Source organism: Wolffia australiana, chromosome 20, assembly GCF_029677425.1.
Source record: "Wolffia australiana isolate 7733 chromosome 20, ASM2967742v1".
NCBI lineage: Eukaryota > Viridiplantae > Streptophyta > Magnoliopsida > Alismatales > Araceae > Wolffia > Wolffia australiana.
Genome location: NC_135854.1, coordinates 2,530,452 through 2,545,370, shown reverse-complemented (window position 1 = coordinate 2,545,370; position 14,919 = coordinate 2,530,452). Strand labels below are relative to the sequence as shown.

The 14,919-nt window shown below is 45.6% G+C and overlaps 1 protein-coding gene across 5 annotated transcripts; it reads right to left on the bottom strand.

Annotated features, from left to right (window-relative positions):
* Positions 1-3,039: 3,039 nt before the first annotated feature.
* Positions 3,040-10,101, bottom strand: LOC144716043 (regulator of nonsense transcripts 1 homolog). 5 transcript variants are annotated; one of them, XR_013584811.1, is made up of 6 exons: positions 8,814-10,101; positions 8,545-8,635; positions 8,419-8,469; positions 8,052-8,177; positions 6,806-7,045; positions 3,978-4,160 (listed from the first exon to the last, which is right to left on the bottom strand). XR_013584811.1 is itself a non-coding variant. In XM_078591056.1 (5 exons), exons 2-5 carry the CDS (start codon positions 8,605-8,607, stop codon positions 3,949-3,951), a joined length of 561 nt encoding a protein of 186 aa, XP_078447182.1. In that variant the 5' UTR covers positions 8,608-8,638; positions 8,814-9,922; the 3' UTR covers positions 3,040-3,948. The 5 variants fall into 5 exon arrangements, 3 of the variants coding, with proteins under 3 accessions (XP_078447182.1, XP_078447181.1, XP_078447183.1); XM_078591056.1 differs by lacking the exon at positions 8,052-8,177 and having other exon boundaries at positions 3,040-4,160; positions 6,811-7,045; positions 8,545-8,638; positions 8,814-9,922; XM_078591055.1 differs by lacking the exon at positions 8,052-8,177 and having other exon boundaries at positions 3,040-4,160; positions 6,811-7,045; positions 8,814-9,922.
* Positions 10,102-14,919: the final 4,818 nt, after the last annotated feature.

Genomic DNA, 14,919 nt, shown 5'->3' with positions numbered 1-14,919 from the left:
GCCAAATTGATTATAAATCATAATATATCACATGGAGGGTTCACAAGGGAACCCAAGTCTAGTGTACTTTGTCTCCATGTGAAGATGAGCATTTCAGTGAAAATGATGGCCATAGTAGGTTGTGGTATCAGATTTAAGGGAATTTTATAATGACTAGACCATGAACTTTTCTAGTTGTCTGAGAAATGAAATCATTTTACTGGCCTTACGTCAGCAAGAAATAATGTATCTTTCAAAACTGAAGGTTAAGTAACAAAAACAGTATATGGGCATGCCAATGACAGATACTCTACTATATAATCATTATATGTAGACACAATGAAATTTCCTCATTAGAATAAATCGTTTAGTTAAATACAGAAAGAAAGAAAGGAAACTGATCATCTTGAACCTAAAAATGACTAATCTAGATCTTATGAGAATAAATAATCTGATCAGAGACAGTCAAATGTTGGCTTTCAGATTGGTGTCCAAAATTCATATCCATATGTTATCTTACATCAGAATATTTATCATTGTAAGGTTTACAGTAGTGTTTTATAGGTTCGAGATGGCTAGTTTGCTTCCTCTCATTCTGCATTTAAGTAGTCGATTTATTTTATATATATATATATATATATATTAGTTGTGCGCCATTGCAAGCACAACGCATAGCCGCTGCACAAGCTGTGCTCAGCCATAGCCGTAGCCACAACCACTGCTGCACACGCTGTGCGCAGTCGTGCGCCATCGCACACACAGCGCACAGCCGCTGCATACGCTGTGCACAGTTGTGCGCCATCGCACACACAACACACAGCGGCCCCACAAGCTGTGTGCAGCCACAGCTGCAGCCACTACCGCACACAGTTGTGCAGTAGTGCGCTGTCGTGCGCACTGCGCACAACGGCTAAACACCGCCACGCACGCATTGCATGACGGCTAACCACCTCCGCACAAGCTGTTCACAACCATGGGTAGCCACCGCACATAGCCTGCTCAAATAACGGACAGATCTGAGACTTAGTCTAGATCTGTCTGATATTTGAAATTAAAATTTAAATTTAAGATCTTAAAAGATAAACCCATTAAACCAAAATTAGTAATTGAAATCTATTAAATCTTGAAATAATTTTTAAAATAAAACAGAGAAGATTGAATTCAAATTAAATTGAATAAACCTGCTCCTTGTGGTTCGATCCTTACTCACCCTAGGTTAGTGAGGTAAATTAATTGTTGAATAATCTCTCAACCTCACATATTGATGAACTAGATAAAGTCCTAAAAATCATTACTTAAAACACCAAAATTAGGGATTATCAATTGCTCTCTTGATCCTTACCTCTGTCTCTATCTCTCTTTCTATCTCTGTCTCTATCTCAATTTTAATTCCTATCTCTATCTAGATCTCAATCATTGTCTCTATCTCTATCTCTAACATGATCTTTATCTTTATTATTATGTATATTATTATTTTGATCTCTACATCTATCCCTGTCTCTATATCTATCTCTATCTTTATCTGTAGCTGTATCTCTAGCTATATCTTATATGTATCTCTATCTTGATCTCTATCCCAATCTCTACCTCTATCTCTATATCCATTCTAGCTCTATCTCTATCTTTATGTCTATCTCCATATATATCTATGTGTTTATCTATATCTCTATCTCTGTCTCTATCTCTATCTCTATGTCTATCTCTATCTCTATCTCTATCTTTGTCTGTATCTCTATCATTATCTCTTTCTTTACCTCGCGATATTTATCTCTATCTCTGTCTGGTGGCCACAACATCAACGCATTGATACTGGAAGCGCCATTACCGTCATCCAAAGTCAAGGCCACTATTGTGGATACGTCGTCATCACCACCTGATGTAACATGTCCGGGTGGGGATCGACGGCTTGCATTGCAACATAGGGTAAAGTAACTTACCAAATAGAACGAGTCAATGGATGACGATCTGATGCAATTCGTAAGAACGAGAAGCACATGATGGCAACTGAAGTAAGACAAACACCCTGGAAGTGATCCGTATGTTCCACGTACGATTTGACTTCCAAGGGCCCGATAAATCAACGAGAAACACCGACGTTGCGGGTCTCCTCAGTCGGATTGACCACTTCCAACACAAAGGTAGGGTTGAATGGATACGAAAAATAACTCTCCCCGGACCAAGATAACTGATTGGCCCAAACTAAGGGTTAAAAGTAGATATTAAGTCGTTTGTAAGGATAGTTAGGTACCAATCAATAATTTTATTTCCTTACTAGTAGTATTTAGTAAGGGTCAATCCCTCGGGGAGCTAGGTAACTAGTTAGGATGAATTTCAATTAGAATTTCAAGTTCAAGATGTGTATAAACCTCTTTTGTAATGCTTTTAGTGATTAAGCAGGTTCATGTTCAATCAATAAAGATGGATATGATTTTTACCAAGTTCAAAAAAATTTCCGTAGAAAGTTTAGACCGAGAGTAATTTTTGAGAATTTTTTCAGAATTTTTTTATTGTCTCTAGGGAGAGTTAAAAAATTCTGAATTTAATTTGGTATGTAATCCCCTTATCCGGTTCAAAGTCGTTGAACCGGATGAAGAGAGTCGCCCGAGTCGTTACCGAACTGAGGTAATTCAGTTCGGGAACGATTCCCGACAAATTATGTGAGAAAAGGAGAAGGGGAGAGAGAGAGATAGGGCATAAATTAGGACGCTTCCGCCACTGAATGTGCGGGCGGACGTGCTGTTTGTACGCTGGGCTTCAGCGCTCCGCCGCTGGTCGCGCGCGCGGAGGTCCTCTCGTGTGCGGTGGACCAAAACAACGATATCTGGAGTTCCAGATATCGGTTTGACACATATGAGTAGGCGTTGGAAAGCTTGAGACGTTGGCTATCTGCTCAAGGAAAACCAAAAAAAGCCTAGGAAAATACTAGGAGGAGATAGGATGAGAAGAAGCACGTAACCTTTTTGTCACACCTAAAGGGCCCAAGGTTGTTTCTCCAGCTGCCTACCAACTGGCTTTCAGATCCAGGACACTCCCAGAATACTCCTTGCACCTCCAGAATGAAGGTGGACAGAGGAACAAGCTCAGACAGAAAGAAAGTGAACAATGACGCCATAATTTAACTACATTTATGGGAATTTAATCAAAGGGTAAATGAGATATAAAAAACGGATTTTACCCAAATTATCTGTAAAAAATCATTTCCTGCAATTAATACAATCATGGGAATTAATTTCACGCAATTAGTTTAAGCATAGCCTTTTTTGTCTACTATTCATCTGTCCATCGTCCAAGAGCTCCAAATGGACGGTTTTTTGCCCCATAGGACAAAAATCAGCCTATCCCATTGTCGCAGGACAAATTTTTCCCGTGTCTTTCGTCCACACTCTTGGTCAGGGCGGTTTTTGTACTGGAACTTTAAAAACCGTCGATTCGGACGTCTCAAACAACCAAAAGATGCAGAGAGGGAGAGAGAGTCGTAGAGACACAGAAAGACACCGAGATATGCAGAAAAGGAGTTGCAGAGAGATGAGAGAGAAACATGCAGGAAAAGAGAGATGCCAGAAGAGATCTGCAGGAGATGCAACAATGCAGATTGAAAGTAAGATGGTACAGAGAGAGACACCGAGGAGACAAAAAGGGAGAAAGAGACAGTGTGAGATGGAGAGAAACTTACAAAGAGGAAAAAAGAAAGAGAAGCGTAGAAAAAATATGCAGAGAGAGATATATAAGCAGAAAGAGAGCGAGACCAAAACTGAAAAGCAGAGATCCAGGGTAAAAAGTGGAGGGTGAGAATGGGAGAGCCAGGAGAGAGTTTGTCAAAGGGATAGAGTGACAAAGAAGAGAGAAAACAGAAAACGGCTGTGTCTGAGAAACTGAAAGAGACTGACAGAGAGATAAAGAGCAACAGAGATTGAAGAAGAAAAAGCGTACCAATGAATGGCCATTGCCGTTGCTTCCAGCTGGCCGTCATCAGTAACGGGAAAGGGCGAAAGACAGTGTTAGGCAAAAACATATATAGATTGCCGGAGTCTCTAGTACGACAATCGTTATATCAACTGCAAGAGTCTGACATATGGAGAGAGAGAGTAGGAGAGCGTCAGCCAGAAAAAAAAGAACATACCAGCGCACGGCCGAGGTCGTCGCTCCCGGTGCTGATTTGCCCTTCCCTATGTAGCTATTGGCTTCAGCAGGAAAGGGCAAGAGACAGTGTGTCACGCACAAATATATATAGATTCTCGGAGTCTCTAGTACGATGCCAGGTTAAATGAGTGGTTACAAAATAGCCGTGACAGAGAGAGGTCAAGGAACACAAAAAAAAGAGAGTCATAAAAACACAAAGACACCGAGATATGCAGAAAAGTAGGAGTTGTAGAGAGATGAGAGAGAGATAAGCAGGAAAAGAGAGATGCCGGAAGAGATCTGGAGGAGACACAACAATGCAAATTGAAAGAAAGACACAGAGAGAGACACCGAGGAGACAAAAGGGAGAAAGAGACAGAGAGTGAGATGGAGAGAAACTGACAAAGAGGAGAAAAAGAAAGAGAAGTGCAGAGAGAGATATATAAGCAGAAAGAGAGAGAAAGAAAGATAGAGATGTAGTGATAGAGAGATAAATGTATAGAGAAGGAGTGAGGGATGCAAAGAGAGAAATAGGCAGAGAGAGTAATAGAGGTAGAGCAAGCAACAAAGGGAGGGTGGGAGTGAGAGATAGAGAGACAGAGAGTAATAGAGAAAGAGAGAGATGATGCGAGACAAATGGAGAGGGAAAAGAAGATTTAGGGAGGTGGTTGGATAGGGGAAGAAAGATAGGAAAACAAGGAGAGAAACACAATGAGAGAGATACAGGAAAAGAGATTGTTTTGGCAAGAGATATCAAGAGAGAGATATAGCGAGACCAAAAAGGAAATAGAGAGATGGTGAGAAGCAGAGATAGGCAGTGAGAGAGATCCAGAGAGGGAATAAGAAAGAGAGAAGATAGAGGGATAATAAGATGTGTATATCTAGAAACAAAAAGAGAACGATATGCACGGAGACAGAGACTCGTATCCAACGAGAGAGGAATAGAGAGAGAGGGAGAGGGAGAGAAAGAGAGATAGAGAGAGGGAGAGATAAAAGAAAGAGAGAAGAGAGAGGAAGAGAGAGTGAGAAAAGAAAGAGAGAAGAGAGAGGAAGAGAGAGTGAGAAAAGAAAGAGAGAAGAGAGAGGGAGATAGGGGGGGAGAGAGAGAGTGAGAAACAGAGCGAGGGAGAAAGAGACAGAGAAAGAGAGAGAGTGAAAGAGAGAGGAAGAGACAGAAAGAGCGAAAAATGCAGAGGGGAAAAGCCGAAAAAGTGTTAAATACAGAAAGATAAAAGCAGATAGAGATATGCACGAGAGAGAAGAAAAGAGAGACAGATGGACAGTAATAGATAGCCATATATACAAAGAAAGTGAGAAAAAGAACTACAGGGGAGAGAATTACAAAATATGAATTATATAGGTGAAGAGAAATGCAACGATAGGTATGCAAGAGAGAGAAGAAAAGAGAGACAGATATTGGCAGGAGGATTGAGAGAGAATATATGTATATCCGTCTCCTTTTCTCTCTCTCTCTCTCTATCCTCCTCTCTCTGACTCTCCGCCTCTAAACTTGTTATCTATAATTGTTTCACGGATGTTGATAAAGACTTGTTGTTCCTTTATTCGAAACCGAGAATTCAGGGGAAGAGGCCATACTGACTACAGCTCATTTGATCAGTCGACTAAGATACTAATTATGAGAGTCTGGTAGAAATCATCTACCAATACTTTCTTAGAATTAAATTAAGGACACAATTAAAGCCTAGAATGTTTGGATGTACAGCTTGTTATCATATACATTGCCCGGTTGACAATTTTACCCTAAGAGCAGTTAAATGTAGTTTTCTGGGTTAGTCGCAAGGGAAGAAGGGTATGAGTGTCATGACTCTGATACAATCGCATTCGGGATGTATCATATCCATTGTAATTTGACTACAAAGAAAGTTCTCGAGACGAGGAGAACAGGATTGGTCGAGGAGAGTGATACACACAGTGTATCGTAGTCTAACAACCTTGAACAAATCTTGAATTGCAAACCTCTAGGGCATGACCATTAGAAGAATTGCTGGAGACAAGGCAGCAACAAGCTAATGCAACTCAAGGTAATGCAGTATTTGTGAAGAAACCTAGAATTCAAAGAGGAACAGAAACAGAGTTGTTTGGGAACGATGAAACATCTTAAAATGGCTCACTGAAAACCTACTAATCATGAATGAATCAGGGAGTCATGACTAAAATGAGGAGTGTAAAACTCTAACAGAGACTACATCAATAGAAGACCCAGTCAACGAAAGCTTTATCCCAAAAAAAATAGATTCTGGAATAGACGTACGGGGTTAAAAATACCCCCTGTAAAGACGTTTCATGCATCAGTTGAAGGAGCAAAGGTTTCCATATTCGGAAATTATTGAGGCTAAGGTCATTTTACCTTCTTATCTAGGTCTTCTTCTCTCTTTCTTGCTTGATTCTTGTTAAGTCTCAACAAGGCATCTTCCAACTCAATATGCACCTTTATAAGTGATTTAGGAACACATCGATTCTGTACAAACTCTCTATCTCCAGGAGGGCCCATCATCAATGGAAGGACAAAATAACCAGAATCATTGAATATCAAAGAAAGGAATTTTAGGAAAACTAATTATCTATGATAGTTGATCAAGAGCTAAATTGCAAGAAGCATAAACAAGCACATAGAAATAAAACACAAGCAAAATAAGTTGCATGATTTGAATAAGGAACATATTAAAGTCAAGTGAAATAGTGCAACCTGACCTTGGCCTTGCTTTGCCATATGACAAACGATTGTTGCAGACCTGACGGTTTTTCTTATGTCAGGAAGCCCTTGTATAAGGCTAACAGGTTTTTGAATAGCACGTTTGACAGCACAAGCCTGTTCCCACGAAATGAACAGAAAGCGAAACAAAGACAAATGTCGGGAGGGGGACCAGCAAACCATGTCCAAGCACACGGCACCAAATGCCATGCTCTGCAGAGGCAGAGTTTCCAGCTGCCAAAAGACATGATTCAGGATTTGGTAAATAATGCCTTAACTAATCGAGGTGACTGGTCTGGTTTGAATACCAGTAAAAACAAATCTGGTAAAGAAAAATGTTCTCATATGGTCCCATTACTGCGCAACCCTAATATAAGTTTAATAGACGCTATTTGAAGACATAATGAAGAAGGAAGTTCAGATCTGGTCAACGGACAGTTGACCAGCATAAGTGACCCCAACGAGATCTATAAATAAAGGGGTACACCCAGCTGGGACAGGACATTATTTTTCTTGTGCAAGAAGTTGTTACAGCTGTCCAGGGAAGGAGCTGCGATCTCGCTGCCCTGCCATACGACCTAGGGGGAGGAGTCTGGCCCACAGAGGAGGACCACCACAATCAAGAAGGTGCTCACCAAGAGGGAGCTGTCGAGATCATCTCCAGTCTTTCCATAATTCCATCTACTGCGTTGTCATGATCTACATTTCATATTTGGACATTGATAATCCTTGGATATGTTTTGTCATTGATACGAAGTGTATCAAAGTTACATAAAGATGAAATCTTATACACATGGAACACATGTGCCTCACACCAAAATGTCTATTTCCTGATTGCATAAATTCTGAGGAAGTTCATGGGTGGTCCTTGAGAAAGGAGCACTTTAAGAGCCTACCTGTGAAAATCAAAATTTTGTGAGATTTTACAGAAGCTAGGTTGAACCAACCAGTGCTGCATTGAGCTCTGGAAGGCCTGGGGCATCAAACCAACAAGGCAATGAGTTAAACACTAAGTGTGATTCAACTGCACGAATTAATAGATGATGGTAAATGTGCCTGAAAAAAGCACGCATAGAATGATATTAAAGTTCTACAAAAATATGGAATGCTCTACGAGTGGAGAATCTATCAAAAGTTTTGAACAGAAGATAACTTCGGAGGAAGTAAGATCAATTAAAGGTGGAACAAATGTACATTCTGCCACTGCGTCATTCAGAATATATGCACATTCAACACTCACCTGCTAACACTTGGCTCATCAACAGAACATGTCTTTGTAACACTTGGTTTTAGGGCATCCTATAAAACTTGTACTCTTCCACATAAAATTTACACAGAAACCATGGTTCAATTCGATACGAACGCCCTGAAACCAAACTCGACAGAAAAAAGATGAAAAAATCCGTGAAGTTGACGTGACAGAGTGAAACAAGAAAGAAAAAAGATATAGCACACTTTTTGCACATTTTATATGCATGATCGATTACAACTGTCAATTTAACAACAGGTAGAATAGACATAAAAGATGCACATCATGTGCGGCCCACATGTTGTGTAACAATCCCCTAGCAAAATCATTGATGATTGAGAAGTGAATTAAGCCTTACCTGATTTACTCGCAGCTCCAGGGCGACCTTCTCATGAGCAGGCAACTTAAGCTAAATACAGAGTACAGACATTAAACACAATTAAGTATGTGGGCACACACAAGGATCAACTTGGCGAATTCTTACCACATGTCCAACAGATTGCCACGAAGGATGAGCATCACCAGAATATGTTAACCTCAAGTTCATCTCCAGTGACAAGCTTTAATTCGTTATTCTACTTAGAAATTAGAGATAATATCAAGACCCACATCATGCTTGGGTTGACCACCGAGTTCGGGCGGTCTTCCCTCTTTTATTTCAGATAAAAAGAAAACGACCCACATCATGCTTCTACTTCAAGAATAGAAGCGATGGCACTAGAAGATGATTCTAGATTCCGTCAGTAAACATACCTTTCGAAAAAACAAAATAAGCAACTTGCCGAATCCTTCCCAGCTTTCATCGAATACTGTTGTATGCCGGCGTTAGTCTGATCGAAGCTCCCCTCCGCCAGAAAGAAATCGATGGTCTCAAGGCAAATGGAACATGTAATTCAAAAATAGGTTTCAATGGGATTGAGACCAAGGATGGTTCAAAATGGGGACACCTAAACGGTTAGAATTGAAATCCCAACACCCCTAAACCCCAACCCTGGTTAACCAAACAACCCCAACGGATCTATTCTAACCGCGACGGATCTATTTCAACCACGACGGATCTATTCTGTCCCCATTGGATCTATTCAAACCACAACGGATCTACTCTAGACTGGTACCCTATATATACATATATTACCCTTGCCTGACGGCGGACTGCCATCTCTCTTTCTCTCTGGACATTTCTGGCGCACACAGCGGCCACTCGGAGGGGAGGCGAGGAAGCGACCGAGGGAGCAACGACGGTACGTTTCACCCTGGCTCACTCTCTCCCTCTCTCTCTGACGCTCTCTCTCGATCTCTCTCTCTCTCTCTCTATTTCTCTTTTTTCGGGATCGGGGATTTGGACAGGTCGTTCAAATGTTCGATCGGGTCGGGCATTCGAACGATCGAATCCGATTTCAGATTTGATCGTACACCGATCTATCAAATTTCAGATTTGATCCAAACCCGACTGCTATCGGTTCGGATCAGGTCATTCGAATGTTCGATCGGATCGAGCATTCGAGCGATCGGACACCGCTCAGTCAATTTCATATTTGATCTGCACCCGATCTGCGCAACAGGTTTGGATCAGATTGCTCGACATAACCTGCTGTTCGGATCGAATGTTCGAATTTGATCCGATTCGAATGCGTCATTCGAATTGAATCGGTTCGAATGTTTGAATCCGACTGGATGCATTCCACGTGGTCGCCGACCGGCTCTAGCGCTGCTCCCCCACCCCCGGCGCCACGACGTCAAGGCTCAAACCTTTTGGCGCAACCACCAGTGCCGTCACCCCCTCGTCCACCACCGGTGTCTTGGTCTGCCCCACCCCCTCGTCTAGAGCCAACAGCTTCGTACTCTGCGCGCTGACCAGGTTAAATTCCCGGAACGGCGATCTGGGCTCGGCCCGGCTGGCCTTCTCGGCGGCTTGGACCCATGACTCGGTCACTTGCAACGCCCCCATCTCCACCTTTTCTTTGGCCGGCGTCGCCGCCTCTGCACGCAGACTGTTCCACGAAATGCCCCAAAAAGCCATGGCCTCCTGGAACACAGTCATGGCCTGCAACCTCTTTCTCCTTCGTTCTCTCTCTCTCTCCCTCTTTCTCCTTTGTTCTCTCTCTCTCTCCAGAGAAGAATTGCGACCAAAAGAGGGCAAACGAGATTAAAAGGGAGAGAGAAAGAACGTGAGATTGAGAGAGAAGAGGAAGGGACAGAGACAAAATGACATTACAAAAGAAACACAGGCGCGAGAAGGGTTGAGCTCTGTCGGAAGTAAGGGATGGGACAGAGGAAGAGAGGGAGACCGAAAGGGAGAAAGGGAGAGAGAGAGACCCCGGGGTAGAAACAGAGACCCGAGGTAGAGAGAGGGAGAGAAAGAGGGACCCCATGGTAGAGAGAGAGAGAGACAGACCTCGGGGTAGAGCGAGGGAGAGAAAGAGAGACCCCGGGGTAGAGAGAGAGAGCCGTAAAGAGACCAAGAAGAGATGGAGATGAAGGGACAGAGGAAGAGAGGGAGACCGAAAGGGAGAAAGGGAGAGAGAGACCCCGGGGTAGAGAGCGGGAGAGAAAGAGAGATCCCGGGTAGAGAGAGAGAGACAGACCTCGGGGGAGAGCGAGGGAGAAAAATGAGAGACCCCGGTGTAGAGAGAGAGAAAGAGCGGTAAAGAGACGAAGAAGAGAGGGAGATGAAGAGACCGAGAAAGAGAGGGAGAGGGAGAGCGAAAAAAAGAGCGATCGAACGAGAAACCCCGGGTAGCGAGAGAGAGAGAGAGAGAGAGAGAGAGAGAGAGAGAGAGAGAGAGAGAGAGAGAGAGAGAGAGAGAGAAGGGTTGAGGGCTTGAGGCCTGTCGGAAATAAGGGGAGGGACGGAGGGACAGAGGGAGATCGAAGGGGAGAAAGAGAGAGACCCCGGGGTAGAAAGAGAGACCCGGGGTAGAGAGAGGGAGAGAGAGAGAGAGACAGACCTCGGGGGAGAGAGAGGGAGAGAAAGAGAGACCCCCGGGTAGAGAGAGAGAGAGAGCGGTAAAGAGACCAAGAAGAGAGGGAGATGAAGAGACCGAGGTACAAAGGGAGAGGGAGAGAAATAATAAAGAGCGATGGAAAGAGAAACCCCGGGTAGCGAGAGGGAGAGAAAGTGACGTAGGACGACTACGGGGTAGGCGAGGAAGGGCGGGACGACAAGATATACCGGCTAAGGGTAGGATGGGTGTGTGAGGGATAAAACAATCCACAGAAATTCACGGTCGGATTCGGGTTTAAAAACCGATGAAAATCTGGTGGTGCAGCTCCGACCCTTTCGAGGGCGGGAGTACTGTCTTCCCCCACCGCGACGATGCCTAAGCACCAAAATCAATACCCGAAGTCGTGTCGCGAGGAAACACTCGAGAAAGAGGGTGAAGAATGTGAAAATCCAAACCAAATCTATTTCTGACGGCGGTGGAAACTTCTCGAGAAAACACTGAACGAGGAACACTTCGACACCAAAGAGTCGGGCGTACCTCAGCACCGTAGTGCGTGAAGAGGTCGCGGACAATTCTGATCGTGAGCGGCCCACTGGACGAGGACGAGGCTGGACGTTCCGGGCGTTGAACGGCCCTTGTTGAGTGGCAGTTGTCGTGGGCGCAGAGTAAAGCGTGGGCGAACACCCGCGCGAGCTTCGCGTGCGCGGCCTCGGGCGGCCCGGTTTGGGCAGTCTTGGGCGCTCTTGGGCAGCCCTAGTGAGGGTTGCCTAGGGCGGCCTGGTCGAGGCTGCCTGGGCGGCCTGGTCGGGGCTGCCTTGGCGGCTCTGGCTAGGCGGCCTGGGCGGCTCTGGCTGGGAAGCCTGGGCGGCTCTGGCTAGGAAGCCTGGGCGGCCTGGTCGGGGCTGCCTGGGTGGTCTGGTCGGGGTTGCTTGGGCGGCTCTGGCTGGGCGGCCTGGGCGGCTCTGGTTGGGCGGCCTGGGCGGCCTAGTCGGGGCTGCCTGGGCGGCCTGGTCGGGGCTGCCTAGGCGGCCTGGTCGGGGCTGCCTGGGCAGCCTGGTCGGGGCTGCCTGGGCGGCTCTGGCTGGGCGGCTCTGGCTGGGCGGCCTGGGCGGCTCTGGCTGGGTGGCCTGGGCGTCCTGGTTGGGGCTTCCCAAGCGGCCTGGTTGGGGCTGCCTGGCGGCCTGGTCGGGGCTGCCTGAGCGGCCTTGACGGGGCTGCTTGGGCGGCCAAGGTTGGCGGGCAAGAGAGGGAGAGGGAGAGAGGGAGAGAGAGAGAGAGAGAGAGAGAGAGAGAGAGAGAGAGAGAGAGAGAGAGAGAGAGAGAGAGAGAGATGTGAGGCCGACGTCGCGAGGCTGCGGCGGCGGCGACGACGGCTAGGGTTAAGAAGGATAGGGGAGGCTGGGCAGTCCTCCATGAAGAGTTAACAAAACTCAATTCTTAAATTAATGACTGCCTGAAAGTTTCTTGAAAACAATGGCCTTTATATAGGCCTTGGAGGAAAGAGAAATTGACGAGAAGGTTGACTCCGGTTAACTGACGCGTGGTGAGTTAACCGTGGTGACGCGTTTGTCGATGAGATGATGGCATCCTCGCCATCAATTCCCCCGAGGTGTGGAGAACTCGACTCCGCTGAGTAGACGTCTGAAAGCTCTAGTGGGTTCACCAGGTCGGGGCGCAGGCGAGCCAGGTCTTCCTCCGTGATCCACGTGTCGTCCATCGATGCCTTGCCTTGCCAACGAACAAGAAACTTCCGCACCATTCCACCTTTGGTGAAGGTGATTACTTCGTCCAATATTTCCTCGATGATTTCATGCCCGTCAGAGGGTAGCGATGGGGGAGTGGACAAGTCAAACTCGCTCACCAGAAAGTTCAAGGGTAGAACGTGGCTATTAGACGAAGGAGGTGGGGCTTTAAACACGACTAAATCCGAGATATGTCAACGACATAGGCATTTTCTCCAACTCGTTTGAGGATCAGAAACGGCCCGGCACTACGAGCATGAAGCTTAGTAGCCCGTTTGGAGGAAAATCTTTCCGGCCTAATCCGCACCATCACCATTTCACCTTCTTTAAATTCACGAAAACGACGGTGCAAATCTGCGGACTGTTTATATGAGGCATTACTATTTATAATACGTGTATGGATTTCCTCATGCAGACTTCTAATATGTTGCGCAAATTCATGACCGTCATCTGAGACTCTAGTATGTGGTAACATAGGTATAAGATCGGTAGGGGTACGAGGAAGATGACCATGCACAATCTCAAATGGACTCATATCGGTAGTACGGTTAACTGACGCGTTGTAAGCAAATTCGGCACGCGGAATGACAGAATCCCAAGACTTGAGGTTGTCTCCCACCAACGATCATAATAGGTTGCCGAGGCTCCTATTCACGACCTCGGTCTGTCCATCAGTTTGGGGGTGAAAAGCTGTGGAAAACTTGAGCTTTGTCCCCAAAAGATGCCAAAGGGTCTTCCAAAAGTAGCTAGTGAATGCGGTGTCATCATCGAATCAAGTACTTTCGCCATCAGCTACAAGAGGGCAACCAGACCGCTGACGCCCTCACCAATCACGCGGTACACACACGGACCCCCTCGGCCGTCTTTCTCTCTTGGTAGGCGCTTCCTTCTATAACTCGGGGATGTTACCGAGTCGATCGTCTCGGCCTACCAACCCTCCGCACATGGCGAACCCACGCGAAGGCAGGCCTGGGGGATTGGAGAATCGCGTGGAACGGTGGAGTTTGAGGAGCGGATTGCACCCGCCCCGACTAGCGCCCCCCACGCACTTCAGCCCCCGCTTGATGACATGAAGGCAAGGATATCTCCCGACCTACATCGATACCGCCGGGCGGCTCTAGAGGGACGATGATGACCACACTTCCCCGAGCGCCTACAAGGTATTAGTTATGTATCTTTTCTTTTCCTAAACTATGGGCGTGGAAGAGTGGGTTCCGAGTGTAATTGGGATATATATACTCGCTCCATGCCTAAAAACATTGAAAAACACTTCACTTAATAAATAAAAACCTCCTGGGTGGCGTCCAGGGCACGGATGGATCGGTCTACGGGCACAACCCTAGGGTTGGCCGTACCCGGCACTGTGTTTTTGCTGCAAAAAAAAAAAAATCGGGCATCTCTGTCCGACACTATGCTTTTTGGAAGTCCATGGAGACACACTATTTCACTGAAAAATAATTGAGCGACATGAGACGCATCAGAAGTTTTAAAGCAAGGGATGAAATGAGCCATCTTCGAGAAACGATCCACAACCACCATGATGGAATCATGGCGTTTGTTCGTCCTCGGAAGCCCTAACACAAAGTCGATGCTCACATCCTCCCAAGGTTTCTGAGGGACCGGTAGTGGGGTGTAAAGGCCAATGTTCTGTTTGACCTGCTTAGCGAGAGCACATACACGACATTGGGAAACTATATTTGCTATGTCTCGGTTTAGGGAGGGCCAAAAGAACTGATGCTCGACCATAGCTATGGTTTTATCCCGTCCAAAATGACCACTAAGGCCTCCGGCATGCGTCTCCCATACAAGGAAATCCCTAAGAGAGGATTGGGGAATGCATAGTGTCGTTCATAAAATAAGAATCCATTTTCTAAAATATAATCTTTGTATTTAGGATTCGGATGATTGCCTAAAGTCTGTAGAATGGGAGCAAAGTCTGGGCAATCAGGATATAGGTCCTTCATCTATTCAAAACCAATAACCTTGACCTTCATAACATTCAGTAAATGGACTCGTCTACTCAAAGCATCGGCGACCCTATTTTCGACACCTCTCTTGTGTTTGAGGACGAAGGTATAGGATTGGATGAACTCAACCCACTTAACATGTCTAGCATTTAATTTCTGCTAAGAATGGAGATACTTCAAAGCTTCATGATCGGAATAGAGGACA